Source organism: Curcuma longa, chromosome 16 (assembly GCF_044706935.1).
Source record: "Curcuma longa cultivar G26 ecotype Majalengka, Jawa Barat chromosome 16, ITB_CL_G26_1.1, whole genome shotgun sequence".
NCBI classification, from domain to species: Eukaryota; Viridiplantae; Streptophyta; class Magnoliopsida; order Zingiberales; family Zingiberaceae; genus Curcuma; species Curcuma longa.
Genome location: NC_133876.1, coordinates 1,943,178 through 1,957,081, shown reverse-complemented (window position 1 = coordinate 1,957,081; position 13,904 = coordinate 1,943,178). Strand labels below are relative to the sequence as shown.

General features: G+C 35.4%; 1 protein-coding gene across 2 annotated transcripts; it reads left to right on the top strand.

The window, feature by feature from the left end:
- The first annotated feature begins 501 nt into the window (after nt 1-501).
- LOC141847487 (two-component response regulator-like PRR37) lies at nt 502-13,361 on the top strand. Of its 2 annotated transcripts, none has more exons than XM_074735544.1 (10): nt 502-680; nt 1,441-1,890; nt 9,071-9,232; nt 9,336-9,469; nt 9,725-9,901; nt 11,206-11,293; nt 11,373-11,814; nt 11,900-12,468; nt 12,597-12,733; nt 13,119-13,361. In XM_074735544.1, the coding sequence occupies exons 2-10, from the start codon at nt 1,545-1,547 to the stop codon at nt 13,188-13,190; spliced, it is 2,127 nt and encodes a 708-aa protein (XP_074591645.1). In that variant the 5' UTR covers nt 502-680; nt 1,441-1,544; the 3' UTR covers nt 13,191-13,361. The 2 variants fall into 2 exon arrangements, with proteins under 2 accessions (XP_074591645.1, XP_074591644.1); XM_074735543.1 differs by having other exon boundaries at nt 11,110-11,293.
- Nucleotides 13,362-13,904: the final 543 nt, after the last annotated feature.

Below are 13,904 nucleotides of genomic sequence, written 5' to 3'. Positions count from 1 at the left end.
CACAGTTAAGATGATGAATTTTATTTTTAATAAATAAATAAAAAAAAGGTGTTTATCAATAAATTGCTACTGAAATTTAAAATTCATTCGCTAATTCTACGTTCGATACGACCACCCAAGTGTACCGTCTGCGTGTTAGATTCCAGTCAGCCAGTCAACGAATATCTGTTTTCCAGAAAGCGACGGAGAATCTTCACCCGGGCCCCGCGCGGGGAGAAGGAATGCGAGCCCGCTAGGGCGGTGGGGCCGCGCTTCGATGCCACGCGTCCGTGATCCTATCTCGGTGATACGCGCGGGGCATTTTGGCAACCGGCATTTGATTTGGTGAGCAGCGCTAACCACGTCGGACGGCTCGCCTGCCCCCCGTACCGCCATTTGTGCCACGTCACCCCTCTTCCGCGGGCCCTTTCGTATCTGACCCGCCTCTAGCTTTACTTCTCTCGAACGAAGCGACCACCCTCCTTCCAACTCCTCAACCTTCCTCTCCTGGCAATGGCCGCTCCCCTCCGTTCCACGAACTCCGCCATCGCTCCGACCTGATCTGATCCGATCTCTCCTTTTCCATCGCCATCGTATTCTCGCGGGGTCCGTTCCTTTATTCGGAGACTTCATCTTCTCCGATCGCCCGTGGTTGATACTGGGGGTTCTGCTCCTCTTCGCCATTTTGACCCTCGACGAAGGTAGCACTTGAATCTTTATTTTCTTTGAGATGCTTGCTCGCCGTTTGATCAAGTTTGCCGTCTGTTGCTTCTGATGGGGTTTTCGGATTCTTTGCGCTCGACCCCTTTCTTTCGTCTGCTTCTTGTTTCGATCTCTTTGTGGTGTTTTTCTTTATCCATTTCTTGTTTACTGTGTTTGAAAATTTCTTGTTCAAGCACTTACTTGCCTTCCTACGATCCATTGAGATTCATGTTTTCTAGTGTTTCTTGGATCTTTGTCAGTGAATTTTCTGATCCTCTCTTATTGGGATGTGTGTTTTTGTTTCCTGGTTATAGGGTATCCGGATTCGTTTGGTTCTCAATGTTCCGATCGAATAGTCTTAAATGATTCTTGCTATTACAGCTTAGGGTTTCTTGTTTCTTGTTTTGTTTTTCTTTTTTCGCGCGTCTACTCTGGTTGTTGAGTGCCACTGTGATTTTTTTTGCTAACTTTGTAGTTTGTTTCAATCTCAAAGAAATTTGCTTTTTGTCACCACGTTTTGATTTCTTCTTGGTGTTATTTTTTTATAAAAAATTATAATAAGGTTTAAGGTTTTCCATATTCTGGTTTGCCAATTTGTGAATGGATTAGCTGCTTTGCCTCTGCCCGTGAGGTTTTCTCCGACAATTGACGCTTTCAGAAGAAATTTCCATTTGAAACAATGCGATTTCTCGACAATTCTAGTTCATAAAGAGTTTCTTCTGGAATAACTGTTTATTCATTTCTTTTTCCGGGAGACAGGCAGTAGGATTTCGATAGGTGACATCTTGTGTAGGCAACGGAATGTGATCACTGCCTTGCGGCTTCACTGACAACATATCAAAATAGAAAGAGGAGTCTGGTCGATGAAAACCATCCATCTTGGTAGCCCCAATGAGGAGGAAGAAAGAAGCCAACATATTCTTTACGAACACAAGGAAGTCATGACTGGTATCTTCATAGAGGGAAAGGGAATGCCTGAACACGATGATTCCCGAAATAATGTGGCATTTGAAGATCCAAAACTGAGAGAGAGCCTCTCACCGTTAGCACATCAGGGGGCACTGCAGGAGAAGCCTGAGCAGCCTCCTGATCCAATTGTAAGGTGGGAGAGGTTCCTTCCTGTCAGAGCTCTCAAGGTTTTACTTGTGGAAAATGATGATTCCACACGCCAAGTTGTTGGTGCCTTGCTACGTAATTGTAGCTATGAAGGTAACGAGCTCTGATATTTGCTTTACTTACTATATATTAAAGCGTCATCATTTTCTTTCTTGCCATATTTCTTAAAGTGCCAACTTGATCTTAATAGAATAAAACTAATCACTGAATATTCTGTTGTATGCTGGCTTATCTCCTCAAGGATGACCATTTTTGATATTTTTTTCTTTCTTTTTCTGTGTAGACTTGTATTTTATTTGACTAAATTCTTCTTTACTTTTACCACCCCGTTATAGCTTATAGTCCCTTTGATCAGCGTCCAGACCTAGTTAATTAGCCTAATCCTCCCTTCTGCCTCTGTTGCGTTTGTTTTCCTACGATCATTTTATTCTATTGACTTTCTTTAGTGGTATATCTTTGCAAGAAATGATATTTCTTTTGGTGGTTTGTCTGGCCGTTTGATACAAGAGTAATAATCAGAAATCACCTGATCATATAAAATATTTGTATCCTTGATTTTTTCAAGGATAAATAATATCTTTTCTTAATAGAGGTGGGTTGCTTATGATAGAATTAGACTCCTTTCCAGATAATAGTTGGGGAATCTTAATATATAATGTGAGTATTTAAATAATGCCCCTGATCTCCCTTCTTTTAACACAAAGCATTGCACGTGGTCATATGTTTTGCTATATTTGTGATGTTCTTTTGAATACGAGACTCCTTTGAGCAACATTAATGGTCTATTTACTTAGGTGGAGGGGCAACAGAAAGAACACAATAAAATTTATGTGATTGCTTTATCTATAATATAAATAAACAACTCATTATATTCATTGTTTTCCTTCTCGTGATCTCCTTGTTTGTATTTGTTTCCAAGTTGAATACTGAAGTGAGAGTCCGTGAACTAAAGTAGCAACTTGGTCATGAAAGAAAGTTGAAAATATGGTGAATCTCTACTTATATATAATGTTTATACATACATTAAAGTTGACCTTAAAAAAAATTCTGAAAAAAAAAATCCAAGTTATAATAACTACTTATATTTAATTTGTTTTTCATAGATTGCTACCAAAAAATATAAAACCCTTTTTAGATTCAATTAAATAAATACATTCGTTAACCAAAATTTTCTATTCATCAAATTGACATTATTATCTAAACCTACTTAATTTATAAAATATAAAGTGACAATAATTTTTTTAAAACTTTTTTTAAAAACATTTTATAAACTAAATATAAATTAATATAAAATAGTTTATTATATTTTTAGAATATATCCATATTTATTATTGCAATACTTATATTCAGTGTTATTGTAATATTTATATTCATTATTCAATTGGGAAAAAAATCTGCATAGCATGCAAATTTAACTCATATTGTTATTGCAAAGATTTTCTCTTTTTATAATATCGGTTAATAATTTCAGTACATTATGCGGGTTTGAATCTAATAATTAAAGCAGGACAAAAATCCTATTCTTACAAAACTCCACATTATCATAATCAACATAATTAATTATAAAATCTAATAATTAGGCACTGCACCCATCATTACTAAAATTGTACCTTATAATTACTGCTCCACGTTTTACGTAGTTAAATTAATCGTCTCTTTTATTTTGGTTAAATAAATCGCCTCTTTTATTATCATATATCTTTTTAAAAATTTCCACATGGATTTGGTAAGTGCTTGGAGAAAATAATTCAACTTCTGGAAAAGAAAAATGACTGCTTACTAGAAGCAGAAGATTGTATTATTGCATGGAAACACATGTTCATTTTCTCCTTTCAAGAATTTGCCTCAACAGTTTCATATATTTCTTAGTTTATTTGGAGAAGATTAGGTGCAATGACTTTGGTAGAAAATTTTAATTTGGCCTTTGATTGAAGTGGTACAAATTTTTCTTCTTCAGATATGTTTTTTTATGTTTTTAGTTTAATTGTTCTGAAAAGTTGATTTGAATTTCTTTGAATTAATTAAAATACATATATCCATGTTTTATGGAGTTATGAAAATTATAGATATTTGATAACAATTCATTCTCAGACGACATTGTAATCTCTTGAAATCCATAAATTGTTGTTATTAATTATTATTAAATTACTTACAAAATTAGTACGGCTTAAAATTAGATTTATAACTTTTTTACATTACACTATCAATCCACTAAAAATTTCCCACATTTCAAGGGTTGAAGGGTTAAAACATAGTTTTGAACTAACAAGAACTTAATAGCTATAAGGGTTGCTAATCTAGTTTTTAGAATCAGTAAAATAGAACTATTAAATTGCTAATCTAGGAGAAACTTTGCCTCAAACTTCTTTTCTATCATATATTTAGAAAGAGTAGATAGATAACATAAAAATTCCATGCATTGAAAGGAAAAATTAATTGTTTAAAGGAAAAATTATTAGGGTACTTTCGAGGAAATCCTTCTACCTTGATAAAGATTATTGTTATTATTTTCATTTTTTATTTACACCTTGAAGGTATATAGGCTTACAATAAATGTTCTTCTATTAAAAATTAGCTAGTGCCTTAATAGTCTTACTTAAGTTCGTCCGCAAATATTGTAAAATCTAAAATTCAATTCTAAAACTTAAGGACTTGGTCAACAAACTGCTAAACTAATTATTAAAATTAATCAATACTTTTTTTTTGAAGTTAAAATCAATCATGTCAAGGGGGAAATTATTCCAACTACTACCTTAGGTAGTTTTCCTCTTACCTTTTATTTTGAAAAAAGCCTGTATGTTTCAAATATATTTGACTTTAGGCCATTTTAATGATTTGGTTAGCAAATGTGTTACCTAATAGTTACAATTGTCAAAGAAAGTGGAGATCTCATTAGATTGGACTTTCTCTGTAATGAAGTAACAATCAATCTCTATAATCTCTATATGTTTATCCTCTCATAAATATAGGATTTGAGGCTATGTGCCTAGTAGCTTCATCGTCACACTAAATTTTTATTGGCTGTATAGGGGTATATTGTAACTCGGTCTTCAATGCTTAACCTAAATGAACTCACATGTTATTAGGGCAATGACCTTATAATCTTTCTTCGCACTTGAATTTGCTACAATAGTCTACTTCTTATATTCGAAGAACTAAAGTTACCCTTCAAGGGACACAATTGCCAGATGTAGATTGTCAATCTATATTTACACACCTCACAATCTGAATATGATCTCAATTATGAAACAAGATAAATTCCTTGGGTTAATCTTTAGGTATCATAGTATCCTCGATAGTTTCTACCTGATGATCATAAGATGAACTCTTTATAAATTAAGAGGTCACACTAACCATAAATGAGATGTTAGGTGTGTGATTGTGAGATAGTGTAGTTTTCCTACCAATTTCTTGTATTTCCTTGGATTAGTTGGAGGCTCCCCCGACATTAGAATCCATGTGATTATCTTTTGGTTTAGTCCCTAGAATGAAAGCTTCCTTGAGTATATCTGTCACATACTTACATTATGAAATATTGATACCTTCTCAATGAGAAACCTCTATACCATGGAAGTTGAGTTCATCAAAGTCTTTACTTTAAAAATGTTGATGGAGGTAATTTTTCACTTTTCCAATCTTGATAGGGGCATTTCCATTGATAATAATGTCACCTACATAAACAATGAGAAGAATATATCTTCCTTGATGAAGTAGAAGTCTATGTGATTTGTAAAACTCCTAGTCCTATTATACTGAAGAAAAGTTATGATAAACTTTCAAACCTCTTTGAGATTGTTTTATTCTTAATAATGACTTCTTCAACTTATAAAAGAGACCAAATTCCCTCGAGCAACAAACTTTGAAGGTTGTTCCATATATACCTCTTTAGTTAGAGGTGGTTTGAGAATGAGATGACTACTAGTGATTTAAGAGTGGGGGAGTCTTGAAGATGTGCATGAGCATCTTCACTTTACTAACATATATTGAACACTCATAGGGGAGTGCCTCAGGTGGTGGATCAGTAATAGAGGGTGGGGGGAGGTCCATAGTTGGGGTTGGAAAGAATAAGGAGGTAGGAACAATAAGAACTTCTTGCACTCGCTTGAGCTTGAACAGAGATAGTGTAAAGGGAAAAAAGAACTGTGATGATGAGATGGTCAGATGTTAGAGGGGGTAGATTGCAGCTAGTACCTACAATGAGATTGTACAACTACTCTTATTATCAATCTAGCAAGGTCATAACAATTAACATAGTGGAAATGAAATACACAGACAAACAAACTTTCCAAATGCTAACATAAGGCTTTACGTGATTAGACAATGCTCATAAACTCCTATTCCATGGCTTATGATCTGTTGGTGGATCATTATTGGAAAGCTACTAACTTTCTCTTTCTTGGTTAACTATTGAAGGTGAAGAAATCTCTTACAAGCACAAGGATTATAATGAAAATTACAAAAAAAAGAGGAATGCAGGAGGCTTCCAATAGGTTAACTAACACAATTTGGCACTTGAAGCCTCTACCAAGCTCCATTTTTATAGCCTTTAAAACTTCTTCATGTAATTTGATATATCATTGTAAGTTAACTATTGTGAAGTAGTCGTTGAATTTTTTACTGTTGTTGGTTAGCCTTATCCATCAACGACATGACTCTTTCCTGCTTTCCATCTGAAGTATCAGTTGACTTGATCTCAACAGTAGTCAATTGTCCTTCTGAACAGAAATATTCTATTCATTGACTTCTTGACCTGAGTCAATTGGACAGTAGATTGTATTCCGCATTAGTTGACTGAACCAAATCACAAGTTGGTCCAAACCACAAACCCTGAACAATATTTAGGGTTTGCCAATCAATTGACTTGCCTTATCGTCGGCTCATCTACTAGTTGACTCATCTATCAGTTGATTCATCTACAGTTGGATTCCAATTTGGAATTCAGTTACTTGTTGTATTATTTAAAAAATCGTCAAATAAATGGGATCCTAATATATTTTTATAGAGACTTATTGTTCATAACACACTTTTCTAATAAAAAACCTAAAAATTCTAGAAGAATTTTAAGACTTTTATGAAATCATATTTTCCCACACTGCTCCTCAAGTTGGTGAAACAATGTTTAATACTTTTAAACACTGAACTACTTAATTCTTTATTAAATATATTTGCAAATTGTGCATATGTAAGGGGTACAAATCAACTAGCACTCTAGTTTCTTCTTGATGAAGTGTTTATCAATTTCAATGTGCTTCGTTTTATCGTGTTGTATTTGATTGTGAGCTATATTAATTACAGACTTATTATCACAATAAAGTCTTGATGGACCATCCCACTTCATTCTTTAATTCTTCTAAGATTCTTTAACCAAACTAGTTCACACACCATGAGTCATTGCTTGAAATTTTGCCTCTACACTAGATTGTGCCACCACAACCCTTTTCTTGCTACTCTATATCATGAGGTTGCCACCAAGAAAGATGCTAGCATAGTCAACATTCGTATGTGCCTTTAACACCAAACCTCCATTTCTTTTAAATAGATTATCGTTTCTTGTTGTCGATATTGTAATACTTGGCAAGTTGTTTGTAGATGAGCTTCTTTTAGGTTATGTAAGACTTGACTAATCACATGTACTGCATATGCTATGTTTGGTCGTGTATGAGATAGATAAATAAGTTTTTCCTACTAGTTTCTTTATCTATTGCGACATCTTCCTCTATTATTCGAAATTCAAGATTTGGCTCTATAAGGAAATCCATGACATATTTCTGTTGGGAGATGAAAATGCCTTACATAGAGTGAGCTACTTCACTCCCAAGAAAGCATTTCAACCTTCCTAATACTTTAATTTCAAACTTTTTTTTGCTAAACACTCACTTACAAGTTGTCTTTCCCTATTATCATTTCCTATCACTATTATATTATCAACATACACTAAGGACGTCTGTTGAAGAAGAGTATTTAATAAACAATGTATGATCTCCTTGATTTTTTCTATGCCCCATGACAATCATAACTTGGCTAATATGTCACACCATGCTCGTAGTGATTACTTAAGTCTCTATAAATCTTTCTTCAATTTATATAAAGTATGAGCATTCAAATTATTTCCATATCTCGGTGGCACCTCCATATAAATTTATTCCTGTAGTTCTTTATGCAAAATGCATTCTTGACACCAAACTGTTGTAACTCCCAGCTATAATTAGTTGCCAATGATAAAAGAATTCTGACAGTGTTTATTTTTGCAATAGGAGTAAAAATCTCTAGATAATCAATCCCAAAGTTATAACCCTTTGCTACTAGCCTTACTTTATATTATCAAAACTCAATACTACTCGACATTGAGATAATGTCTCCTATATTGTTGTGTCAATCATGTTGACGAGTATCATTTCATATCAACATTCGACACCCCCTTGTCATATTAAAATTGAGATTTTTTGTTTTGTTTTGTAGTTTGTCTCAATACAAGATAATGTCGAAATTATTACATTCCAAATGGAAAGTACTGCTTCTGTCTTTGATAAAGGCAAACTGTAGTAACTCTCTGATCAAATCTAAGATGCACTTTGAGACAGAGCTAGAACTTTCTAAATGACCTTGACCAACAAGTGCTCTAGAGGACTAGGTCAGAACTAACTTTGGCTGCTTGCTCACCTCTGACTACTTTAGTGTCTTTCCACGACGACTGCAAATTCATCCTCTACCTCCCAAGCATATCAACTCTTTCGAGTGAGCATCTCCGGTGGAGTAACATAGAGTAACATATCTTGATTAATTCAAATGGTAAGGACACTGTGGCAAAGAAGGTCTTGTAAACAAGATAAGAGAAGCATTTCAATCTTCAGTTGGCTACCAGAAATGTTCTCATGATGGTGTGATTAATGACATCAGTACTGTTCTCACCTTCCTGCTCTTGTTAATTCTCGTCCTCTACACTTTCGCATATAATATGTTTCTTAATATCTCTCTCTTTCTTCCACGTATATGGTTTCCTAACAATAATATTAAGGTAGGTCCTGTGCCTCCCACTAAAAGTAACCGGTGAGAGAAATCTACATTCAATGAAACAAAATTTGACTCTTCATATAGTTTCAACATGATGTATAATTTTATCCTGTAACAATTTAATGTTCTCAGGTTGGTAGTTTCTAATACCTTGCTGTATACCTGAACAGTTTGGTTTCTTGTCTCTAACAATTGCCTTATGAGCCTCCACATTATCATATAGAATTTTGTTACCTAATGAAACTTTCCACTCCATTCACAGTTAGAGCTGGTGCTAATGGTCTGCAAGCATGGAAAATCATAGAAGATCTCTCAAATCATGTTGACCTTGTCTTAACTGAGGTATTCATGCCTGGTTTATGCGGTGTTACTCTTCTAAGCAAGATCATTAGCCATAAGGCCCGCAAGAATATTCCTGTGATTAGTGAGTATCGTTCCTATATTGTAGTTCATGGCATTTTGAAGTTCATTGTGTAACCAATTTTTTGGGGTACTTTTAATTGCTACACTGATGAGTTTGTGTGCAGTGATGTCATCCAATGACTCCATGGGTACTGCATTTAAATGTTTGACAAAAGGTGCAGTTGACTTTCTGGTGAAGCCTATTCGTAAGAATGAACTTAAGAACCTATGGCAACATATCTGGAGAAGATTTCACAGTGTAATTTGCTAGTCACAGTGTTGTTAGGTTCTGGTTTAAGCCTGTAAAAATCAACATAAATGGTGGTATCCTCTACTCGAGCGTTTTATCTGTTAGTTTCTCCTCATCCTAGTGCTATCGTAATACCACTTGACGTTTCTGGATTTCTATATCTTCTTTTTGTCAATTCTTTTGCTTGGTACAATTGCCTTGAGGTTCAAGCTAATATTTCTTCCTCTTAGCCTTCTAATTAGCAAGTTTACTACTCATTCTCAGTCCAGTGGCAGAGGGAGCGGCAGTGGCAGTGGCAGTGAGAGTGGTATCGAGACCCAAAAGTCAGCCAAATCAAGAAATCTTGATGACTCTGAAAACAACATTGGCAGCAATGATGAGAATAACAGGTGTAATAGTTTGAACGCAAGGGATGGCAGTGACAATGACAGTGGAACTCAGGTATGAATTTAACTACTGGTGCTATAATATTTAGTATTCTATTACTTAATTACCACAATGGGATTAATTGGAATCATTGAGATCATGGGCTAGTGGCCGCAACTACCCCTTTTGTTTTCGTCCATGATAAGCTGAACCAACTGACAGAAACTTGCAACCGTTAAAGGAACTAGAAGAGAATGACTTTGATCTTGAATGCTCGAATGTTGCTCATATATAAACACAGTATTTGCATTTACACCTTTGATCCTGAATAAAAACAGAAATGCATCAATTGTTATGAAACAATTCAAAGATTTACTGAGTTAAATAATAGATAATAAGCTCAATGAAAATGTAAAGAATATAAAATACAAACAACAGAGGTGAAAGATAAATAATCTCAATTCCTGTGAGTGAGACCCATTAATTCTTGTGACAATAATAGGATGTGTTGGTGGCATAAGAGAAAAAAAAATTGAGGAGATGCTATCAGCAAGGGGATGATTCAAATGTATGAGATAAGCAAGCAATAGATGTAGCTCCATAGGCAAAAAGGTAAGTGGCCTAAAAGTGGTAACTGGATGTATATTAGAACTAGAAACATGGATACTCCTTAATAGGAACTATAATAGTGGAGCTAGACCTGAATAGGAAGATACCCAGGAATACATATTCACAAATTTTATGTCCGACAATAGTTCTGTTTGTCAAAATTGGAGGACAAAGCTCTGTGTTTTACTCAATAAACTATTAATGTTATGTTTAATAAGCTATTAGAAGTTACATGGAGCAAAAGTCCAGTGGGTGATGCCTAAAGATTAGCTTGGATAAGAATCTATAAAACAACATTTCTAATATACGTCAAGGTCACCACAGCACCACAATTTCTCAAAAATTGTTTAGTCCAGCCAAAAACATAAGTTAGGGGAATTAAATTTAGGTGGCCAATGGAAAATAAGAAAATGACAATTGAGAAATAAGCATTAAATTGTTCAATGGAGAGTAGTTCTTTGGTTTCCTTCTTTTGCTTTTACTGTTATGATAAAGTATGCATTACCCAGGCTTTCTGAAATAAAAACAAGGCTTTTGTATGACAACCCAGCCAAACTGCATGAAACCATTCAATCAACTTCTGCAATCAATTTGCTACATTATCCCTACCACTGTTTCAAACAATAGCAGGCTCACTGTTAATCATGTCTTGGCAAACTGACTTTCACATGCAGAATTCCTGCACAAAATGTGCAATGGAGGTTGAGAGCCTTCAATATATGTCTTCATCAGAACAGATAGCTGATCCACGTGATAGTACTTGTGCGCAGGTCATTCATCCAAATCCTGAAACCTTCTGTAATGATTGGGTTCCTATATCTTCTAATGGAGAGTGCCAAGGACAAAAAGAACATACCGGTATGTTTCATTCAGATTCAATGAGGCAATTTCCTTTGTATTTTTCAAGTATTTGCATCATGCATAATCTGCTACGTAGATGAGATCATGGGTAAAGACTTGAAGATAGGAATACCCAGCAATGCAGAGATACAGTATGAAACTCATCCAATTGAGAAGCACTTGTCCAAGCAAAGAGACTGGGACATGAATAAGGACAAAATGAAAAGGGACCAAAATAACAATGGAATTCCTACACTAGAGAGCAATAACTTATCTACCTCAGATGAACGAAACACAAAAGCTTCTGATTTGATTAGTTCAATTGCTAATAACACTAGTACTCAACCACTATCTGCACTTCAAGTCCCTTATGACTCGTCCAAGATTTCAGAATGTCAAGAAAAGACTACTGATAATTCTAGAGAAATACCAAATCTAGAGTTGAGCTTGAAGAGGCATAGACCAATGGGGGAATTTGGATCTGCAACTCATGACGACCGCAATGTTCTAAGATGTTCAGAGCAGTCAGCATTCTCCAGGTGCAAGAAATAAATTAAGAAATGATTTTGTATTTGTTCATTATAAGAAAAAGAAGCTTTCTAACTGACTCCATCACTGTGCAAGGTATCACAAATCTGCTGCTCATAATCAAGCTCCCACTGGTTGCGGAGGAAGTTGTTCTCCTCCTGATAACAGCTCTGAGGCAAGGAAGGAGGAGTCAACATACAACATGATATCCAGTTCAAATGCGGGTCCTCTAAAACAAGGTTCCAATGGCAGTTGTAACAACAATGAGATGTGCACCGCTACCAGGAAGAATTCTATAAATAATGTGACGACTAGCTCAAATGCAGCTGCTCTGAAACCAGGTTCAGCTGCTTGCAGTAACAAAAACACCATGGGATCCACCACGAACATATTCACCAAATCAGAAGCAAACAAGGAAGAAACAGCATTCAATTATATTCGGACCACTGCAGTTCTCCATCCTAAGCAGATTCTAACCTCCACAAATCAGCAAATTGTCCATGAGAAAGTGCAGCATCACCACCACCACCATCATCACCATCACCTGCACGTCCATAATATGTTGCAGCAGCAGCAGTCACCGGATCCAGATGACTTGCCACCTAACATGGCAGCACCAGCTTCCCAATGTTGGTCGTCCAACGCCTTGATTGAGCCATTTGAAGGTAGTGCTTCAAAAATATCATAACTGGAAGCAATTAGGCCATTTATCATAGTTGCAGTTGGTATAATGGAAATAGAATAATTGTCAACCCTGTAGTGTTAAAAATACTAGTTGTTAATCATATTACAGAGACGAGCAGACTCGGAGTTGGCTATGCAAACGGCAGTGGGAGCAGTCGAGTAGTAGTTCAGATGTGTTTTGCTCAAAGAGAGGCAGCCTTGAAGAAGTTCCGGGAAAAGAGGAAAGAAAGAAACTTTGTTAAAAAGGTAGACAGCATTTTTTTCCTTCTATCTATCTCAGAAGTAACTTGAAGAAATATTTTATGGGAAATTTTCTAGTTTGTTTCCCAGTATTATTATTATTATTATTATTATTATTATTATTTTCTAATGATGGAGCCAGTAGTTTGCCCCCTATCCCCCAAAATTCCCGGAATAATGGAGCTGCCAATCTGCATTGAGGTTTGCAGTCGGCTGTCAACCTTGATTCTGTTAAATTTTTTTGGAAGAGTAGGACCTATTAGAATCATGAACATCTCGGATGGTCCATGGAATTCTCTTTCTATCATATGGCCCTCTGTTTCCTTTACACTTGAGTAATTTGGAGCTTTGGATAGAAGTGGGCTGTTCTTTCTGTCGGTTTTGTTTTCAGGTGCGTTACCAGAGCAGGAAAATACTTGCAGAGCAGAGGCCGCGTGTCCGCGGACAATTTGTGAGACAATGACACCCAGTGCCTTTTCGAGTGGACAATTGGTAATAAGGTAGCATGCAGTTTCCATGCAGTATTAGCTCTAGATGAACACTAGTGAGTCCGTGTTGCCGAAGAACATGGGTCGCGTGTATCTATTTGAACCTTCAGCAAACTTTGAACATTTGCTAATAAAGCGTTTGTGGCTTGTGGCATTAATCCTGTCGTCGAATTTTGATGGTGGCTCATATCTATTAGTTTGTGTTTTTTAATATGTTTTTGAAGACTCTTAGTTGGCAAGAGATTATTTGCCTTATATATGTGCAAATAAAATTCAGATAAATCATTTCCAGAGTAGAGCATGAGATCAAATATCGACGAAATTATACATAAGAGAGAAAGAAAAATATTTTTTTATAAAAAAAATCTATAAAGTTAAAGAAAAAAGAAATATAGTTGATTCTCTTTTAGAAACTACGAGTGTAATAATCATCTCATTGCTATTGAGAACGAATCAAATTAAACTGTTCTATTTCTCAAACTTTTTAACTCAACTATTACTAAACCAAGCTCAAAATGTTTTTTTTTTAAAAAAAAAACCAGCCATTCACAACGCCTGATGAAGAATTAGTAATCCTTTTTAGCAATCGGACTATATGCAAGGAAAGTAATAATAAAAAAAAAAAGAAAGAATACTTTCTGTAGGCACTTAAGAGCCATGAGAGCTGAAAATCTGAATGAGAGAAAAGA

Excerpts from the sequence above, each read along its gene's own strand:
- LOC141847487 (XM_074735543.1), top strand. The coding sequence starts at position 1,545 with ATGAAAACCATCCATCTTGGTAGCCCCAATGAGGAGGAAGAAAGAAGC. Across the intron at positions 9,902-11,109 it reads ACAATGACAGTGGAACTCAG|AATTCCTGCACAAAATGTGC; the intron begins GTATGAATTTAA and ends TTTCACATGCAG. Across the intron at positions 11,294-11,372 it reads AGGACAAAAAGAACATACCG|ATGAGATCATGGGTAAAGAC; the intron begins GTATGTTTCATT and ends TCTGCTACGTAG.